Raw genomic sequence first — 20,556 nt, 5'->3', positions numbered from 1 at the left:
GAGACGCCAAGGGGTGGAGCAAAAGACCTCCTCCCCCAGCACAGCCAAGTGCAGACCATCCCAGACACCTGCACTCAGGCCCGTCGTCCTAATCATCCTCTATGTGTACCTGCTGGGTAAAGCCACGAGGAACCCGAAAGTGGGCTCCCACAGTCCCCTGAATGCTGGTACATGAATGTTCCACACTAGTCCCCTGAATGCTGATACACAGATGTTTCACACCAGTCCCCTGAACGCTGATACACGGATGTTCCACACCAGTCCTGGAAGTAGCAGTCCAATGCAGATGAAAAAATCCAAGGCGTAGGAGTGGGAGTGATCTGCTCCCAGGCCACAGAGCCCTCAGGAGGTCAAAGTGAGATAGGGACTGGAACACTGGGCTCCCACTCTACCAGGTTCCCTGACTGGAAAACAGGAGTGAGCTTTCTGACTTTAAGGAGATCTGATTAAGGCCACATGTCACCATTCCCTGCAAAATCTGGTTACTTCTGGGGCTAGGGGATGGAGCTCAGTTGATAGAGTGCTTGCCTAGCATAGGTCAGGCCTGGGTTCCATCACCAGCACCACATGAACCACAAACCTGTAATCCGAGCACTCCCAGAAGTAGAGGCAGAGGATCAGAAGTTCAAGGTTATCTGCAAATTCAAGGTCAGCCTAGGCTACAGGAGACTGTCCATAAGACAAAGGAGGAGCAGAAATGGGGAAAAAATACAATATGCAAGTTCCTCAAATGAATTTAATTGGAGAGATGGAGCAAGAGTTAAGAGCCCAGCTGCTTCAAAGGACCCACCCAGGTCAGACCCCAAACACCCACAAGGCAGCTCACTACTGTCTGCAACTCCCACTTCAGGGGATGCGACACACGCTTCTGGCCTCCATGGGCACCAGGCATGAAAATATAGCACACACATACATGCAGGCAAAACACCTATACCATAAAATAAAAATAAATTAAAAAAAATGAAAGAGGCTGGGGAGACAGCTGAGCAGGTGAACGTTCATGCTACAAGCCTGACGTCCTGAGTTCAGTCCACAGCCTCAGGACAAGACCCACAAGGCAGAAGGAGGAAACCAACTCCCACAAGTCACCCTCTGACCTCTACAGGAATGTGGCACACGTGCCCATATAAATACCACACACACACACACACACACACACACACACACACACACACACAAATAAATGTTCCAGTGGTTATTTGTTCCACACAAATAAATGGCTCAGTGGTTAAGAGCACCACTGGCTGCTCTTCCAGAGGATCAGGGTTCAATTCCCAGCACCCACATGGCAGCTCACAACTATCTATAACGTCAGTTCCAGGGGATCTGATGCCTTCACACCAATGCATATAAAAAAAAGGGTAACTATATTAAAATAAAGTAAATGTTCAATGGAATTGAAACCAGCATGTCAGGAGTTATCTGCACTCCATGTTTATTACAGCATTGTTTAAAGAGCCATCTGCAGAATGGATAAAGAAAACCCAGTTATATACTCAGTAAAATATCATGAAAAGGTGACACCCTGTCTTTGTCACTACACGGATAGAAAGACAAAACCACATGATCTCATTTAAAATATGGAACCTGAAGAGCTGTCCTTGGGCGAGCGAGATGCCGCAGCAGTTCAGAGCCCAGCCTGAGATTCCGGAAAACCTGAATTCACATTGCACAGCTCACAACTTCCTGTAACTCTAGCACTAGGGCATCCTGGACCCTCTTCTGGCCTTCTTGGGTACCACATGCACACACACACACACACACACACACACACACGCACACACGCACGCACGCACGCACGCACGATGCAGAGGCAGGGGATCTCTGTAAGTTCCAGGCCAGCATGATCTACAGAGTGAGTTCTAGGACTATGCAGAGAAATCCTGTCTTGAAAAAACAAAAATAAATAAAAATTAAATAAATCTTTTTAAAAAGGAGAGCTGTTCTCATAGAAGTAGGAAATAGAACAGTAGTTACTAAAGATTAGGAAAACTGAAGGAAGAAGAACAGAGATTAGACAGTGGGTACAAAGGCTAGCTTACAGTTACAGGAGGATTAAGCTCTGGTGTTCTACTCACACAGTTATGGACCACAGTTAACAGACTATGTAATAGATTATTATGTATTATGATTATGTTTTTGTTTTGACGTTGTTGTTTGGTTTGGTTTGAAACTGGGTTTCTCTGTGTAGCTCTGGTTGTCCTAGAATTTGATCTGTAGACCAGGCTGGCCTCGAACTCAGAGATCCACCTGCCTCTGCCTCCCAAGTGCCAGCATTAAAAGTGTGCGCCACCACCACCTTGTTACATCATGTAATAGACATTTCCAAATAGCTAAGAGGAGGATTTCAAATGATTTCAGCAAAAAGAAATGAGGAATGTTGCATGTGAAAAATATGCTAATAACCCCGATTTTATCATTGTATAATATATATATTAAAGTACAACCTGTACCCCATAAATATGTACAATAATGTGCTGATAGAAATATTAAAAAGAAAGCAGGCCTCGTGGGACACACCTGCAATTCCAGCACTCTGGAAGTGGAAGCAGGAGGGTCAAGAGCTGAGGGCCAGTGTTGGTTACTTAGTGGGTTCAAGGCCAGCCTAGATACACATCTTAAGAAATGAAAGAAAAAAGGAGGGAGGGGAAATGGCTTAGTGCCTGCTGTACAATCATGAGTACCTGAGTTCAAATCCCCAGAACCCATGCAAAAAGCTGGACATGTAACCCTAGCAGTGTGGGAGGCAGAGACGGGAGGAACTTGTTGATTGCCAGAAACACAGAAACACAAAGGGTTTGAAGACATTCCTTTAAAAACCACAGATAACCAATGGGCACTTGAAAAAACATTATCAGCTTTAGAAAAATGGAAATCGAGTTGGGGATTTAGCTCAGTGGTAGAGCGCTTGCCTAGCAAGCGCAAGGCCCTGGGTTCGATCTTCAGCTCAAAAAAATAAAAGAAAAGAAAAGAAAAAAGAAAAAAAAGAAAAAGAAAAATGGAAATCAAAACCATCATAAAGGTCGGTGAGATGGCTCAGAGGGTAAAGGCACTCAGCATCAAGTTTGACCACCTACGTTTGCTGCCTAGTTTCCATATAATGGAAGAGAGAACCAAGTCATACAAGTTGTCCTATGCCCTCCACATGCAAAGCCTTCTTCCCCTCAATAAACAAATGCAATCAAAAACATTAAAACAATGAGATACCAGGCCAGGTGGCAATGGTGCACGCCTTTAATTCCAGCACTCGGGAAGCAGAGCCAGGCGGATCTCTGTGAGTTCGAGGCCAGCCTGGTCTATAGAGCGAGATCCAGAACAGGCTCCAAAGCTATACAGAGAAACCCTGACTCAGAAAAAACAAACAACAACAACAAAAAAAAAAATGAGATACCATCTCAAATAACTAAGATGGCTATAATAAAAAAAGACCCATAGTAACAAGTGCTATCGAGGAGGTGGAGAAATTAAAGCCATCGTACACTGCTAATGGGAAGGTAAATGTCGGGATTGCTTTTGGAAGACAGTCTGGCAGTTTCTCAAAAGGCTTAACAAAAATTGCCTTAGCAGCTCTACCTCTGAGAACACACCCAAAAGAAATGAAAACATGTAACACAGAAACACACAAAGAGATGACTCAGCACTTAGGAGCACTGGCTGCTCCGCCAGGGGACAGGGGTTCAATTCCCAGCACCCACACGGCAGCTCACAATTGTCTGTAACTCCAGTTCCAGGGGATCTGACGCCCTCACACAGACACACCAGGCAAAACACCAACACACATAAAATACAAATAAATAAAATCATTTTAAAAGAAAGAATAAAAAAAAAGAAAGAATTAAAAAAACACAGTGATGCATTCACAGCATTCATAATAGGCAGGAAGTGGAACCAAGCCAAATGTCCATCAACTGCTGAACGGGTAAATAAAACACGGACTATCATGTATCATGTATATACTTGGCAGTAAAGGAAAACAGAACTGGGGTGTAGCTCGGTGTGGTGGGGAGGGAAGATGGGGGAGGGGCTCAATCACCTGCCCTGGAAATAAACAAGGTCCTGTTACATGCTACACTACAGGTGAATTTTTTTTTAAATATCATCTTTTTGCTTTATTCTGCAGTTGACATATGAATCCAACATGTGGCTTTTGTCCTATGACTTTTTCTTCCAATGTCTGTGCTAGCAGAGACTGCTCCTACCAGCAACAAAGACAGGTCAACGCTCGGGCGGTACACCAGGCCCTCGCACCACAGCCATTCAATTCTCTGCACCCTTCCCCGGTCACTCACAAGGTGTTCCTCGGCCAGGAATGCCAATAGGCATCGCCTGATGTTCCAACCCTGAACACACAGTTTTGAGGCCCTGGATTGAGGGTTTGTGAAGCTCACTCATGCCTGGCTCCCGTATGTAAGAACTGTGATCAGCCAGGCAGTGGTGGCACACATTTTATCCCAGCGCTCAGGAAGCAGAGGCAGGTGGATCTCTGAGTTCCAGGCCAGCCTGGTCTACAGAGTGAGTTTCAGGACAGCCAGGGCTACACAGAGAAACCTTGTCTCAAAAAACATAATGGAAGGGAGGGAAGAAGGGAGGGAGGGGGGAAGGGAGGGAGGGAGGGAGGGAGGGAGGGAGGGAGGGAGGATCTGTGGTCAAGTGGTAATGCCCGCCTTGGCAGACTTGGAGCATACTGATGGGAAAGGCTGTCACAGGCTAGGGAAGGGACAAGACCTATGCTCTATCCTTGCCTTAGGTGGCCGTGCTACCGCCCAGGCTGTATATCTTACTGTCAAGTGGCCGAAGAGCAGTCTGAAATCCATGCAGCTGACAGTCACTTCTGCAGGGACTAGATGGAACAGCACCCCCAAGTCTCAAGCTAAAGGAGATCATTCCTTTAATGAGCTGTCATCCCGAAGACACTCTGGCAGGGGTGTGCCCTGCAGGCCCTGGTGGCATGAGCATCTATGTCATCGTCCGGAGTCTGCCATATTATCTAGATGAAGACAGCTTGGCTAGCCTTGACATGTGACATGCAACTCAAGACACTACTCACACAGAAATGTCCCTGAGATGAATCCAGAACTTTGCAGTCCAAACTAAAAGGATTTATATTCCAGTGCTATCCAGAAGCCACGGCTGAGTAAAAGGACAGTCTAATTTTGTGGTGTTTTCTATTGTTGGTTTCAGGTTCTGTTCTGTTTTGTTTTGAAACAGGGCCTCCCTCTATAGCTCTATCTGGCCTAGAACTCACTATATAGACTAGACTGGCCTTGAACTCCCAGAGATCCGCCTGCCTCTACCTCTTGAGTGGGTATTGGGATTAAAGGCGTGCTCCATGATGCCTGGTGCAATTTGAAAAAGCACGTGTGGAGAAATGTTTCTAGAAAATGCCAAAGTGGCCAAAGGAGACTCAGATTTTGCCCCTGCTTTCCCTGATGCTGCCCCACAACTGAAGCTAAGAGGAGAAGGGAAGCGGATAATCAGGCCCCCGTGACCTGGGATGTGGCATTGCTCCATGAGGGGTCCAGGTGTCCATTGACGCCCTCCAATCCGTGCCTGCGGGCTCTGGGTTCGTTCTTCAGCACCCTTTCCTCTTCCCCCTGCTGCATCCTGACGTTTGTCCGGGCCTGAGGCTGCCTTTAATCCCAGCACTTGGGAGACAGAGGCAGGCAGATCTCTGTGAGTTCAAGGCCAGCCTGGTCTACAGAGCGAGATCCAGGACAGCAAGAGAAACCCTGTCTCGAAAAACCAAAAAGAAAAAAAAGGAGAGGGGGAGGTAAGAAAGAATATTGAGGATTAGATTTAGCAATGTGACCTTAACCCCGACAGTTTAGGTGAAGAGGTGAAACCAAATGTCTCCCTCATACTGGGATCACAGGCATGTACCACCACACCCCAACTCTTTGGGAATTATGTCTTAATGCAGATTAGAACGATCCAGTCAATGAGAGAGGGGAAGTCAGTGGAGGAAAGTCCTGCCACAGGTGAGAAGAAGGGGCCCGGGATGCTCAGGGGAGGAGCGAACAGGTGCATCCGTGCAGCAGGAAGGGAGGCTGAACCCACGCACAGAGGCTGGGATGGGTGGAACAGGTGTTGAGGGTGGAAGGAAATATCCACGGGATTGGTCTCTTTTCCTAGGGAAGCGAGAAGCAGGGTCATCCCCTGAGAAGAGGACACAGGAGGAGAAGCTGGAGTTGGGGAGAAACAAGGCCCGACCCTGTTCTCTAGGACTGGAGAGAACAATGCCTGAGTCACATGGTAGGTGGTGGGTCCAGTGTTGAAGTGAGGTCAGCAGGGCTGTGTCCCTCTGAGCCCCCGTCAGCTGTGGAGGATTAGTCAGGGTGTGGTTTTGCCAGGTGCAGGCGATTTAATGATCGGGGGAACAAGGGGGTTGAGGGTGTACGCGGCGGAGTAATTACAGCGATGGTCACGGACTCTGAGCTGGTTAAGGGGGGAAATCAAGGATGTGATGGAGTCCAGGAACAGTGAGAGAAAAGAGGATCAGTGGATTGAAGGACCTGGTGGGTGAAGAAGCTGATGGCGTTGGGGTTGTATGTGTAAACAGAAGGGATGAGAGGCGAGGTTGGTATCAACAGTGTGCAGTGTAGAGGCACAATTACCTGTAATGACAATGTTCATTACCTTGGCCATGAGGACATGAAGTAGGCTGGAGGCCAAGAGCCACAGGAAGAGGGGATGGGTGAGCCGCCGCCGCTGTGGGATCACCTGTGTGTAATTTGGCTTCCCAAAGTCACCCTCCCAGGTGAGGTCGTCATTAGGACTTAAGCCTGGGGTTCAGACAGACCTGGGTATCAAGTCTCTCTTTCCATCTCTGAGGCCCCGCACAAATGACTTCCTTTCTCTGGCCTCGTTTTCCTTTACCAAGTAGCCACACATCAGTTCCCAGAATGCTTTCTTCTGGGGTGCCACTGTAGCAATCCAGCCTCTCCCTTCCAGTCCTCAAATGAGATGGTATGAACGGGAGAGCCTGCCCCTACTTCACCCCATCTCACAGAATAAGAAGCTGGGGTCCAGACAGGCGAAGAGATTGCTTTTTATCACTATGGCTCCATTATCACAGAGAACAGTTCCCTTTTAAAATCAGCTGGAGTCATAATTAAGAAGGGAAATGTGTACAAGTACCTGGTGGAGGCTCACCTACCCCATCCTGAAGCCGACTGGACTTGAGATGCACCCAGAGTGCATTCTCTCCATTCACTGGGATACTTCAAAGCTGGTTCTAGTGGAAACAAACGCTCTTACTGGGCACACCTGTGTTCTCTCTCCTGGCTTCCTACATTCCCCAGGTCACCCCTAGCCCCACTGGGCAAACATGGAAGGCATCAGCTTTGCAGATGGAAGTGTGGACAGAAGGGTGATTCATAGCACAAGTGTTGGCTAATTGCTCTTCCCTAGAAGGAAGGAGACAGACAAAAAAAGATTCGGATTTCCTTGGAAAACTTGATCAAGCGTGTAAGAGGGGCCCGACTCTGGCTTGTCCCCCACTGATTTTCAGCCTAGCTGGTCCACCTGGGGCCAATCCCGCCTGCTCTCTATACCCCACTTTCTCCATTTATAAAGTTGAAAAGACCAAGACAGTGAACGCCAACAGCCTGCTTAGCTGGCCCTTCAGGCTGCTAGGACTACGCGGCCTGGTATCTCTCTGGCTGCCCTGGCTATTCAGGGTCAAACACGGAGAGAGAGGGCAGAAGGGGGCCCGGCAGAGATACACCATGCCAAGAGGCTGCCCCTGGTCAAGCATTTCAACTCCCCACACCTCTCCTTTGTTCTCTCCTGTGGCCCTATTTATTTTATCTCAGCCTGCCATCTGACATGTCTTGTTTATTTCTCTGTTGTCTTTCTACAGTCAAAAGTTCTAGAAGGACAAGGACTTTGCCTGCCCCATCTCTGGATCCAGCCTAGCACCTGGTACCTAGTAGGTTCCCTGTGAGCATATGTTGACTAAAGAATGAATAAATGAGTCGAGCGGTGGTGGCGCACGCCTTTAATCCCACACTCGGGAGGCAGAACCAAGCGGATCTCTGTGAATTTGAGGCCAGCCTGGGCTACAGAGCGAGATCCAGGGCAGGCACCAAAACTACACAGAGAAACCCTGTCTCGAAAAACCAAAAACAAAACAAAACTGTATAAAAAAAGAATGAATAAATGGATGAATGGGTGTTGTGGGTGGTGCCAGGGCTGTGCCAGTCTTGACCCTGTGACCTGTGCCGACTTCTAAGAGGAGGGGCTGGAAACATAATCAGGAGGCCTGAATTCAGGCCCTATACTGCCAATTAGTGGTTGTATGACTTTGGGCACATCACTTGACCTCTGGAACCATAGTTTCTTCATCTGCCTATCTAGAGGAATGAGCTCACCTGCTGAGGCATATTTTCGGGAATGAATAGTCACATATGTATTATGATTTGGTGCATAGTAGAGGTTTAGAAATGTTAATTCTCTCCCCCCTCTTCTACTGGGATATGAGAGAAAGTGAGTGACAGTGCTATGCTGTGGGCTTTAGGGGTGTTTGGTTTTGGTTTTGGTGCTTGGGGATTAGATCCCAGCCCTTGCACACACTAGGCAAGTATTCTGAGCCACTGAGCCAAATCCCTAGGCAGGAGAGCGTTATGGCTGGACCTCAAACGCTTTCATCAGTGGCCTCAGGGGGTTCGGTGAGCCCAGGGTTCAGAGATAACTCAGCCAAAGGAGCTCACCTTTACTTTCCCCTTCTGTGGCACTAGAGGTTGAAGCCTGGGCTTCCAGCATGCTAGGCAGGCAATCGGTCACTGAGCTACATCTCCAGCTCTCCTTTATTATTATTATTTTTTGAAGACAGGTTTGCGGCGTGGTGGCGGTGGTGCACACCTTTAATCCCAGCACTTGGGAGGCAGAGGCAGGCGGATCTCTGTGAGTTCGAGGCCAGCCTGGTCTATAGAGTGAGTTCCAGGACAGCAACTGTCTCAAAAATCCAAAAAAAGAGAAAAGAAAAGGAAGAAGAAGCCAGGAGGAGGAGGAGGAGGAGGAGGAGGAGGAGGAGGAGGAGGAGGAGGAGGGAGGGAGGGAGGGAGGGAGGAAGGAAGGAAGGAAGGAAGGAAGGAAGGAAGGAAGAAGCAGAAGAAGATAAGGTCTCACTATGTAGCCCTGGCTGACCCAGAACTCAATATGAGTAACCTTGAGCTTCTAACCCTCTCTGGGAGGCTGGGATTACATGCCTAGTTTATACAGTTCAGGGATCAAACTCGGGGCTTCATACATGCTAGACATGACTCCTACCAATCCAGTCACACCCATCCCTTTATCTGTTTGTGTCCATCAAAAGTATATATAGGGCTGGAGAGATGGCTCAGAGGTTAAGAACACCGGCTGTTCTTCCAGAGGTCCTGAGTTCGATTCCCAGCAACCACATGGTGGCTCACAACCATCTGTAATGAGATCTGGCTCCCTCTTCTGGCCTGCAGGGATGCATGCAGACAGAACATTGTATACATAATAAATAAATAAATCTTTAAAAAAAAAAAAAAAAAAAAAAAAAAAGTATATATAACAAAATAATGGGCTGTCAAGATGACTTAGGGATCCAGGTGGTGAAGGCACACGCCTTTAATCCCAGCACTTGTGAGGCAGAGGCAGGTGGATCTCTGCGAGTTCCAGGCCAGCCTGGTCTACAGAGTGAGTTCCAGGACAGCCAGGACTACACAGAGAAACTGTCTCAAAAAACCAACCAAGCAAACCAAGAAAAGATGTCTCAGGGAGTAAAGGGCCTTGTCACCAAGGCTGAGAACTTAAATTTGATCCCTGGATACCCACCCCCCCCCATTTATATACAGTAAAGAAATGTAAGGAATGGTGGGGGTGCAAGCCTTTAATTCCAGCACTTGGAAGGCAGAGGCAGGCAGATTTCTGAGTTCGAGGCCAGCAGATCTGAGTTCAAGGGCAGCCTGATCTACATAGTGAGTTACAGATCTGCTAATGAGACCCTGTCTCCAAAATATAAAATAACAAAAAATAAATAAATAAAAGAGTAAATAAATGTAAAAAAAAATGTTAAAATAGCAACCGACTTCACTGGGAAGAATACAAGAACTCAGACTCTTCCAGCCGAGCACATGGTGCCTTCTCTCGGGGTTTCCCAGAGAGGAAACCAAGGGCAGCATGGTGGTGGGGCTGGCTTCCGGGAAGAAGAAATGTGTGTTCTGGTCTGAGGCGGGCCAAGCCGTGTCCTGTCAGACCCTGGGATGTAGTAGCTGCTTCTAAGTCCTGATTCCTCCTTCAATGTCACGTTACTCCTCAGCCTGCCTTATAGGAGGATGGGAGGATATGGAATTTGTTGTATTATTAGGGGAATGAGAAGAAAAAACACTGAAGTTATGAATCAGGGTGACTCGATTACGATTCTTCCTCCTCCCCACGACACTTATATTTAAAATCTGAAAAACAAAGTGAGCAAATTCAAAAGTAGCAATAAGTCTCAGCCTCTATGATCTGCAAAGAGAGAGAGAGGAAAAACAGAAATATCTATCCCAGAAAGGCGGAGAGAGGATGCTGCACTGACTTTTTACACCTCCATGAGGAGGACCATAACGGACACTCACACACTATGCGATGATTGCTAATAACGCCCTCTCTGAGCAGATTTCACCTCACCTAAAATGGAACATGTACGGCAGGCATGCTGTGGTTCGAAGGGCCAATCAAGGCAATAAATTAGGAAGCAGCCGTCTCATTAAACACTGCAACATTACTCTACAGAGACCTCCCTCCTCCTGCCGCTGGAGGGCGCTGTCTCTCTAAGTCCCGGCAGGCTGGAGCCAATCGCGTGCTGCAGAAGTTCTTTAAAGCCCAAAGGAGGGAGTTCAGCCCGAGAGAGGGGGCGGGGAAGGGGCGTGCCTTCCAACCAATCAGAATCCCTGGGAGCCCGCACGTCTGTGCGAAACTCTGTTGGCCAATGGTAGGGGGTGGGATGGGAGGCGGGGCGGCTCCCGCTGTGTGACAGCTGTGCCGACCAATGGGAGTGCGGCCCGTTGCCTATAAGAGTCAGCTGGGCCACCGCCACCTGGCTCTAAGGTCTGTTAGTCCTAGCCGCCGTCGGAGGTGTCCCCTGGGTTTGCCTCGCCGCCGCCGGGTCCCCGCACCCCGCCCCCAGCCTCGGCCGGTGCGCCGCCGCTCTCACTGCTCTCCTCGCCTTTAACCATTCCCGGGTTTCTGCCGTCGGGGCGCCGGGGCCGGGCGAATGATGCCGTCGGAGAGTGGAGTTGAGAGCCTGGAGCGGCCAGCTGCGCAGGTGGGGATGGATGCGGCCTCGGCAGTGGCCACGGCTGGGGCGGCCGGCGGCGGCCCGGACCCGGAGGCCTCCTCGGCCTCTCCGGGACGGCACCAGAGCCGACTGAGCTGGCCACAGGTGAAGCGGCTGGACGCGCTGCTGAGCGAGCCGATCCCCATTCACGGGCGCGGCAACTTCCCCACGCTGAGCGTGCAGCCCCGGCAGATCGTGCAGGTGAGGGGGCGCTGGCAGGCAGGGTCGGGGGAGGGGGCGGGCGATGCCCTGCCGCAAGACACCTGGAGCCTGCGACTGGCTCGGCAACTAGGGAATCCAAGGAACGGGAACCGGAGCTACCAGCTCTGCTCTTCCTGCACCCTATTGAGCTTTCCTGTCCACAGTCTTGGGGACTCCTTTTTCCCTGGGAACCACTCACCAAGACCCTGGCTGGGAGATTAGGAAAGCACTAGATGGGGCATCGTCCCTTCTTGCAAGCAAAGGCAAAAGATACGAGCCTCCGCCAATGAGGAGTATCTGTGCTTGGTTCCAAAATAGCTTTCTTCCTCTACTCCACATTCTTGGACCTCCTGCACCCCCAGGATCCTAAGGGCACTCTGTCCTTGTGTTCCCACAGCCCTTGGCTCAAGAAAGAGCTCAGAAATCCTTGGGAAGACTCCCTGCCTCCCACGTGCTTCGGCCAGACCGGAGACCCCACCCTTGAAGATAGCATCACATTTCCATTTTAGGTGTTCCTCCTCCCTTAAGACTGGAAATGAAGGCCAGTCCAAGGTTCAGACCCCAAAGCACCATCCCCGATCAGGAGGGGGAAGGTTCTGGCAAATGCTCCCTCCATCAAAGTCCAGCTTTTCTTCTATTTAACCCTATATGACCTCAACTTACTCTTTGGGGCTATAGCCATTCTAGCTCAGGCCTCAGGTGGGACTGTGAGCCACCTAAGGCTACCCTGTGAGGTGGAGATCAAGCTGAGGGAATCCTGGAGCTCCCCGGGAGCAGATGGTTGAGGTTCCAGAGTTTCCCACCTCTCCCCTGGCTCCCAAGCTCAACACCTAGATCTTAGGGGCGTCTCCAAAATGGAAACCAGAAGAGTCTAGCGATGCTTCTGTGTGTTACTGCCAATTATGGGCTTTACACACTAACCAGGTAAAACTGGACATCCCCCTGCTACTATAGCCTCCAACAGAGGGAGGGTGGCTGCTGGCTGATGGTCTTACCCTCCCTTCCTAGGAACAAGGAATGAGATGGAGGGGGTGGAGACAGATTCTCCTGGGCTGACTCACTGGCTGTCTCAGTGGAGCTGGCTAAAGCATTCCTCACTTGCCCGCTGTTGTCTGGATTATTAGTAAACCCGCTTTGGCTTGTTTTGAGATAGGATCTTCCTCTGTTTTGCCTGGGCTCCTCTCAAACTTGTAGGCTCAAATGCTGCTCCTGCCCCAGCTTCCTGAGTAGCTGGGATTACAGGTGCATGCCACCACTATGCTGGTTTTTCTCTTGAGGAAATACCATAATCCCAGGCATGAAGGGATGGAAAGGTGGTGCCCAGCGTGATCGATCACACCTCTGCAGAAACAAGTATCTAACCTGACACTAAGGGCATAAATGTGACTGGGCACCAACTGCCGTCTCCTAGACATGTGAGGGAGACGGAGTCAGGGGGAGCCAATTTCATGGCTCTAAACTATGTCCTAAACTAGGGACACCCCAGAACAGGGAACTGTTGGCTGTGGAGTAGAGAGGTGGCAGAGGCCTCAGGGCTAGACCCAGAGTCGGGTGTCCGGGTTCACTGCTCTGCTGGGCTTAGCAGCCCCATCTGTGCAGTGGAAATGGATTCAACTACTCAGCAATATCCTTGCTGGTTCCAGACTCCCGAGAGAACACGCGCCTTCACCTGCCTATGCAGCCAGTCTGTCTCCTGGTGGGGATCCACAGTGAGCAGCTTTAAAAGCTGTTGGGATGTTGGGGGTGGGAGGAAGGGCGGAGCTTTCAGGGCTAAGTTGTCTCATGGTTCAAGAACGGGAAGCCTTCTACCTCTATGCCCAACCAAATCTTCTCTACAGCAACAATCTGAGCAGCTAGAAAAATACACCCTTGCTTGTGTCTGGCTAGAGGGACCCTCCTCATTATAGGAGCCCCTTCTCCAGCTCTGGAGACCAGGTTCTCGTTCAACTCAGCCACCCACTGTCTTTGTGACCTTGAACAAGTCAATTGCTTTCTCTGGGCCCAGAGATGAACTAAACAATCTGATCTCTCCAGCTGCAGTCAGAGGACTTGCTCTTGCAAGCTTTGCAAGTCTTCCGTCTTCCTAAGGTCGGTCTCAGCAGAAGACTGGACAGAGCAGTTTGGGGAACGGGTGCCTCAGCACAGGAGAAAGGAGGCTACAGTCACTGCCCCCTCCGAGGCTGCAAGCCGTCCTGAAGTCCTTGGGTGGGGCAGTGTCCGGGACCGCCTGTCAGACTGGCAATAGTCACACCTGGGAAAGAAACACCAGCCAGTGGTTGGCTGACACGGCTGGCCCCATGGCCCTGACACAGCGGGTGTAATGAGGGGACTGCTGCCTACTCATTCACCTGGCCAGATGCCATGCCCTGGGGTGGGCATCAGCTGGGGAGCAGGAGTTGACATTAAGGCCCCAGGTAGCTCACCTGGTGGCTGGCTGGGGACAGTTGCCAAGGTGTGGAATGAAAGAATCACATGCTGGCTGCAGGCAACTGCCCTGCTTGGCTTAAATACATCCCCAGCCCCTACCTTCCCACCACCAACAGTGCTGGGCCTCGTAATTCATTCTCACTTTGAGAGGGAAAAAAAAGTGTGGTGGTGTACCTGCATTTCCATCACTTAGGAAATGGAGGTAGGAGGATTACAAGTTCAAAGCCAGACTCAGCCAGTTTGAGGCCAACTTGGGCTACCGGAAACACTATCTCAAAAAAAAAAAAAAAATATATATATATATATATATATATATATATATATATACATACATACACACACATATGTGTTATGTATGTGTATGTATATATATATGAGATAGATAGATAGATAGATAGATAGATAGATAGATAGATAGATAGATGTAGAAAAATTGGTTTAATTTTGACACCTGGTCTTGCTATATATCCCAGGTTGGTCTCCAACTCTCAGTAATCCTCCTGCCTCCCAAGTGCTAGGATTACAGGCATTCTCCACCCTGCCCAGCTGAAGTTTTGAAAAGGCGAGATTAGAACACAAGTGTATAGTCTGCTGCTTCTGAAGCCTGGGCCTGAATGTGGTAGAGAGCGAGCAGGCTCTGCTGGGGGCTAGGGGCCAGCTGTAGAGAGTGAGTTTAGCATACATGACCTCCAGGTTCAATCCTCACTCAGCAGCAAAACAAACAGACAGGCTTGGAATTGGCCATTCTTGGGTTTAAGGATGTGACTTCATTCCTGTGAACCCAAGTTTCTCCATCTATAACATAGAGATCATGAAGATCTATCCCCGGAGATTCTTGTTTGGTTGATTGGTTACTTTGGTTAGGTTTTGGTGCTGAAGATGGAGCCCAGAGCTCTACACATCTCAGGCATGCCCTCTGCAGCTGAGCCACACCCAAGTCCCCTCCCCCACCACAGATTCTGCTGAGGTCCTGCATCTGATGCTTACTAAATACCTGACTGTGGTACTCCTCCCTTTCCCACCCTGTGCTGAATGTCCTTTCCTTCCCACCCCCATTACCATGACAACTCCTTCCGGAAGTCTTCCTGGAGGGAGCCGCCCGCCTCAGATTGCCCCACTGCAGCTTGCCTCCTCAGCATTTACATGCATTCTTCGCAGTAATTCCCTGGGAGGCTGGAGAACAACCTGCCCCAGAGCCCGCGCTGACTTGGCTTGGCAAGGGGGTGGGGTTGCAGAGTCACCGAGGGCAGGAATGCTGCCTGGTCACTTTCAGGACACTGTGTGAAGGGTTTGGGGTTGCCGAGAAACCAAATGTCTGTATTCACCCCCAGCTTCACTTCTCTCCCACGAGTGCCACTGCCCAGGGCTCTAGCCAAGAACCAAGTTCCAGAAGACTTACAGGTGTCCCTGTCCTGTTCCCATGCCATCAACCCTGGGGCTCCAGGTGGAGTCCTCCATATTCTCCTGCCTCAGCCTGCTCTGCCACCCCCAGCCCAGTCATTTCTGAATGGCCTCTGCTTGTGTAGGATTTGCTTCCCTGGTTCTTTGTTTAAAAAAAAAAATGTATGTCATAGTCAAAAGAACGAACGGGGCTGGAGAGAAGGCCCAGCAGTGAAGAGCACTTGCTGCTCTTGCAGAGAACCTGGCTTCTATCCCAGCACCCACAGGACAGCCCCACAACCACCTGTAACCCCAGTTCCAAGAGTCTGAAGCCCGCTTCTGGCCTCCATGGGTGGAGCACATGTGTATATGCAGGCAAAACACACATATACATAAAATACAAGTAACATCTTTTAAAAATAGCCAGGCATGGTGGAACACCTCTTGATTCCCAGCACTCAGGAAACAGAGGCAGGCAGATCTCTGAGTTCAAGGCCAGCCTGGTCTATAGAATGAGTTCCAGGACAGCCAGAGCTACATAGTGAGACCCTGTCTCAAAAAAAAAAAAAAAAAGAAAGAAAGAAAGAAAAGAAAAGAAAAATAAATAAATAAATAAAAATTAAAAGATAAATAAAATTAAATCAAAATTTTAAAAATTCAAGAGAACATAGATGGACTTTTGTGAATCTAACCAACGTGGGTTCTGGTCTTAGCCTGCCTACTCTACAGCAATTGGGCGTGGTTTTTTTTTGTTTTTTTTTTTGTTTTTTCCAGGCAGGGTTTCTCTGTAGCTTTGCGCCTTTCCTGGGACTCACTTGGTAGCCCAGGCTGGCCTCGAACTCACAGAGATCCGCCTGACTCTGCTTCCCGAGTGCTGGGATTAAAGGCGTGCGCCACCACCGCCCGGCTGTTGTTGTTTTTTTTTTTTAACACCCCTTCATCTGTTGACTGGGGCAGTAGTCCTCAAAACTGATTGTCATGGGAGTAAGGAGCGAAGGCATGAGGGGTGCTAAGCGGCCAGCCCATCATGCAATGCCGGACATCATACCAAGTGTTTGCCTGGCTGTGTGAGGAAGGTCGGGTAGTACAGTGCGAAGACCTAGGCTCTCAACTGAAAGCTCAGCTCTATATTTCCCAGCTGTGTGACTTTGGACAGTTCTCAGGCTGCTCTGGGCTTCTATTTCCCAACTTGTGAAGCAGGAATATACCTTGCCTCATCAGGTTATTATGAAGATTAAGTGAGGTTGTATTTTAATGTAAAGTGCTTAGTAAGTTCTCAGCTTGCATTTGTTATTTTTATTGCTCTTCTGAGTCATTCCTTTCAACTGGGCCCTTCTCCAGATTGGCAAATCAAGGCTTTGTAAGTTAAAAGACTTCACAAAGACACAGAAGCTGGTAAGAGGTCCACAGTGATGGGTGGTAGGATGATTAATCCTGGAAGGCCTTGGTGCAGACCTGAGAGGCCCAGGCACCTGACCTTCTTCCTTCCCCCACCGTCCCCTGCAGGTGGTCCGCAGCAGTCTGGAAGAACAGGGATTGCATGTGCACAGCGTTCGACTGCACGGCTCGGCCGCCAGCCACGTGCTGCACCCGGACAGTGGCCTAGGCTACAAGGACCTGGACCTGGTGTTCCAGATGGACCTGCAGAGTGAGGCATCCTTCCAGCTAACCAAGGCAGTGGTCCTGGCTTGCCTGCTGGACTTCTTGCCAGTGGGAGTGAGCCGGGCCAAGATCACGCCACTGACACTGAAGGAGGCCTATGTGCAGAAGCTGGTGAAAGTATGCACAGACCTGGACCGCTGGAGCCTCATCTCGCTATCCAACAAGAGTGGGAAGAACGTGGAACTCAAGTTCGTGGACTCCGTGAGGCGCCAGTTTGAATTTAGCGTTGACTCCTTCCAGATCATCCTGGACTCCCTGCTGCTCTTCGGCCAGTGCTCCTCCACACCAATGTCAGAGGACTTCCACCCAACCGTGACAGGCGAGAGCCTCTACGGGGACTTTGCCGAGGCCTTGGAGCACCTGCAGCACCGCGTCATTGCCACACGCAGCCCTGAGGAGATCCGTGGCGGTGGCCTCCTCAAGTACTGCCACCTCCTGGTGCGGGGCTTCCGGCCACGGCCCAGCACTGACGTCCGCGCCCTACAGCGATACATGTGTTCCCGCTTCTTCATCGACTTTCCGGACCTGGTGGAGCAGAGGCGCATTCTGGAGCGCTACCTGGAGGCCCACTTCGGCGGAGCAGACGCCGCCCGCCGGTATGCTTGCCTTGTGACGCTGCACCAGGTGGTCAATGAGAGTACCGTGTGCCTCATGAGCCACGAGCGCCGCCAGACCCTGGACCTCATCACCATGCTAGCCCTCCAGGCGCTGGCTGAGCAGGGCCCTGCTGCCACCGCTGCCTTGGCCTGGCGACGTCCAGGCTCTGATGGGGTTGTACCAGCCACTGTTAATTACTACGTGACCCCCATGCAGCCTCTGCTGCCCCGGGCTCACTCCTATCCCACCTGGCTGCCTTGCAACTGACTCTGATCCTGGCCAGAAAGGAAGGAGCTTCATGGGGGGTGGGGCAAGGTCATCAGGTATATTATGTGGAGGATGTGACCAGACACAGGCTGCCTGTGCCAGCTGGCCCAGTACTATAGGGTTGGACCTGTGAACAGCCCAGGCCTTTCCTGCATGAGGCTCCTATGGACTTAGAGCCAAGTCAGGTTCTTGACAGGAGGGCCGTCTGGTCATTGCACCGCACTCTTGGGCCTGCGTGACGTGGGTCACTGAGGCTACTTGCCTGGAAAGAACAAAGTCAGCTGGGTGGCAGTCTCAGTAGCAACACCTTGGGTGGATTTCCATGGCCAGGATGAGGTCAGCCCACAGGGACCCAGAAGCCCCTACACTGGCTAAAATATGACATCATGTAACAGGAACACTCACTTGGGGTCTAGCTGAATGACTCAGAGCCTCGTGGCCCAGCCTCGCTGACCATTAGGAAGAGGTCAACTGAGGCATGAGGCAGCTCCCTGGGTGTTTGGAGGGATGGGAATTTAGTCTCCTGCAACTTATATGGACTTCTTGAGGTGCTGAGATATATATATAGTGGACAGGTTCTAAACAGCCACGATAGGATGCAACCCATACACCTCCCAGGAACCCCGCCATCTGCACACTTACACGTCGGAGGCTGTTGGGTTCACTTGCTCGGTTATAGGGTTTTCACATGGGGAGGGAGGCACACCCCGGCTCGTTGCCCATTTCTCTAGATTTGCTGTGTTGCACACTCTTCCCGCCAATAAAAATTGTCGACACTGAGCATAACTGTACGCTTTCTCCTGGGGTAAGGATCTCTGTGACAGGGGGGTGGCACTACCTCCCCAGTCTGTTTGGCTCGTATTGTGGGAGGAGCCAAGGAGTGGCTGTGGAGTGTCCCTCCTGTCCACAGCCTGACAGCTAAGATATGGGAGTGTGGCTGGTCTCCATGTTGCCTCAGCAAGTCTAGACCTCTCATGTTCAAGGGGATTTATATATCCATCTCTCCAGCCTGAAACTGGCCTTTGGTGAGCAGGTCTGCCCACTCCGTCTCCCCAGGAAGCAAGCAGGGTGAATCTGAACTGGAATGGAAACTGAGGCTGGGGGACTTGGAGGGTACCCAGAGTCCATGTAGGGTCTCCCTAGCAAGCTTTAGCTCATTGTAAACAGGTCCCTGTAAATAGGTCCCCTGGAGAGGGGCTGCGGTCTCTCTGAACCCAGCAGTGCCAGCTTTTGGGGAGCTGTTCCCTCAGGGCATTGGCCACTCACCTCTGAACGCTGCCCACTGTTTACCCTGCCTCTTTGATCTGGGGATGGCAAAGCTTTTTAACATATTCAGCCTCATTAGGCTCCTCTGAAGTGGTGGCTTTGATAGTTCCAGTCAGGGTGGAAAAAAAAGGCAGCAAAGGAGACCCCGGGTCACCAGAGGGAGTCCTCACCTGCTCTGTGGGTTTGGCTAGGTGCCTCAGTTCCTTCTGCTCATGCCTCTAAATGGCTGGAAGGGCAACTGAAAAGGCTTTCCTACCCCACGCAGCTGTGGTCACCTAAGGGGCTGAGAGAGACAACTTATCCTACCTCCTGATTTAGCCACAATCAGGAGCCTGGACCTGAGCTGGGAACAGTGTAAGCACAGCAGGTTCAGTGGGGTGGGGTGAGGGTTCACCCGGATGTGCTTGGTTCAGATGAGAGACCCAGAGGTCCTGGTCTTGGTGTGCGTGCACTGTCTGAGCTCAACCGTATGCCTGTTATGGTTCTGGGTTTTGCCTGTTATGGTTCTGGGTTTTAGGATCCCTACCCTGTGACAGTTACACCCTAATAAGGTAAACAGTGTGGTCTTAGAAGGTCAGCAATGCATAAAAATGTAACAAGGGACTTTAATTCAGACAAGGTGCCCCTCATTGAAAGATGGTATTTGATTGAACAGACTTACAGGTTCTGGGAAGTGAGCCATGTAGCTGTCTGGAGAAAGTGTTCTGGGCCAAGGGAACTTGTCTGTGAATGTACACGTGCCCTGGCAGGCATGTCTGAAGGAGGGCACGTGTGCCTGAGGATGTCTGGCCGGTCCTGTGTGGGTGTGGGTACTCTCTGGAGCCGGTACGCACACGTGCATGGATGTGAGGAAGTGCGCTCCGGGGTGGGGGGTGGGGTGGGGGTGGGGGGTGGGGAAAGTTGATAGCAATAGCTATCTAGCATGACTTCTTCCATGCCAGGGGCCATACTTAGGTATGCCCAAACACTTGGAGTTGCATCCTTGTAACAACTCCAGAGAACAGTATTATTTCCATCTTAGAGACAAACAGAGGCCAAAGTGGTCACAGAGGTTTGTCAGACTCAAGATGCTGCATCCCACCCCTGCCCTGTAATTCCACATGAATGATGGTAACTAGTCTGTCTCCTGTGCCTATGTGGCAAGGCTCAGGCTATTTTCTGTATGACTGGCAGAGTGTAGTAATGTGGCAAGACATACATTTTCTTGATGTATCTGTGCCAGTAGTCATGGCTTGGGGTGACTGTCTGGGACCTGTTGTGGCAACAGCGCACCAGTAAGCCTGTGGGTGTGGTGCCTTGTTTCCGGGTGTGAGAAAAACACTCTGTACCTGACATTGTTCTTGTGGACCTTCCCTGTCGCCATCTAGGGATGCTAGGATGTGTAGGCAACAGGAATTTGGAATCAGAGGACAGCTGAGGGGAGAGTATGTCCTTTAACCGCTGTACCAGCAACAACCCACCTTCCA

General features: G+C 50.5%; 1 protein-coding gene across 1 annotated transcript; it reads left to right on the top strand.

Annotated features, from left to right (window-relative positions):
- The first annotated feature begins 9,533 nt into the window (after positions 1-9,533).
- On the top strand, positions 9,534-19,954 carry Tent5b (terminal nucleotidyltransferase 5B). Its single transcript, XM_052718254.1, has 2 exons — positions 9,534-11,491; positions 16,805-19,954. Exons 1-2 carry the CDS (start codon positions 11,228-11,230, stop codon positions 17,822-17,824), a joined length of 1,284 nt encoding a protein of 427 aa, XP_052574214.1. The 5' UTR covers positions 9,534-11,227; the 3' UTR covers positions 17,825-19,954.
- Positions 19,955-20,556: the final 602 nt, after the last annotated feature.

Source organism: Peromyscus californicus, unplaced genomic scaffold (genome assembly GCF_007827085.1).
Source record: "Peromyscus californicus insignis strain IS unplaced genomic scaffold, ASM782708v3 Scaffold_5__1_contigs__length_169319896, whole genome shotgun sequence".
Taxonomy (NCBI): Eukaryota; Metazoa; Chordata; class Mammalia; order Rodentia; family Cricetidae; genus Peromyscus; species Peromyscus californicus.
This window is presented reverse-complemented; position numbering and strand designations above follow the sequence as displayed.

Excerpts from the sequence above, each read along its gene's own strand:
- Tent5b (XM_052718254.1), top strand. The coding sequence starts at position 11,228 with ATGATGCCGTCGGAGAGTGGAGTTGAGAGCCTGGAGCGGCCAGCTGCG. Across the intron at positions 11,492-16,804 it reads AGCCCCGGCAGATCGTGCAG|GTGGTCCGCAGCAGTCTGGA; the intron begins GTGAGGGGGCGC and ends CGTCCCCTGCAG.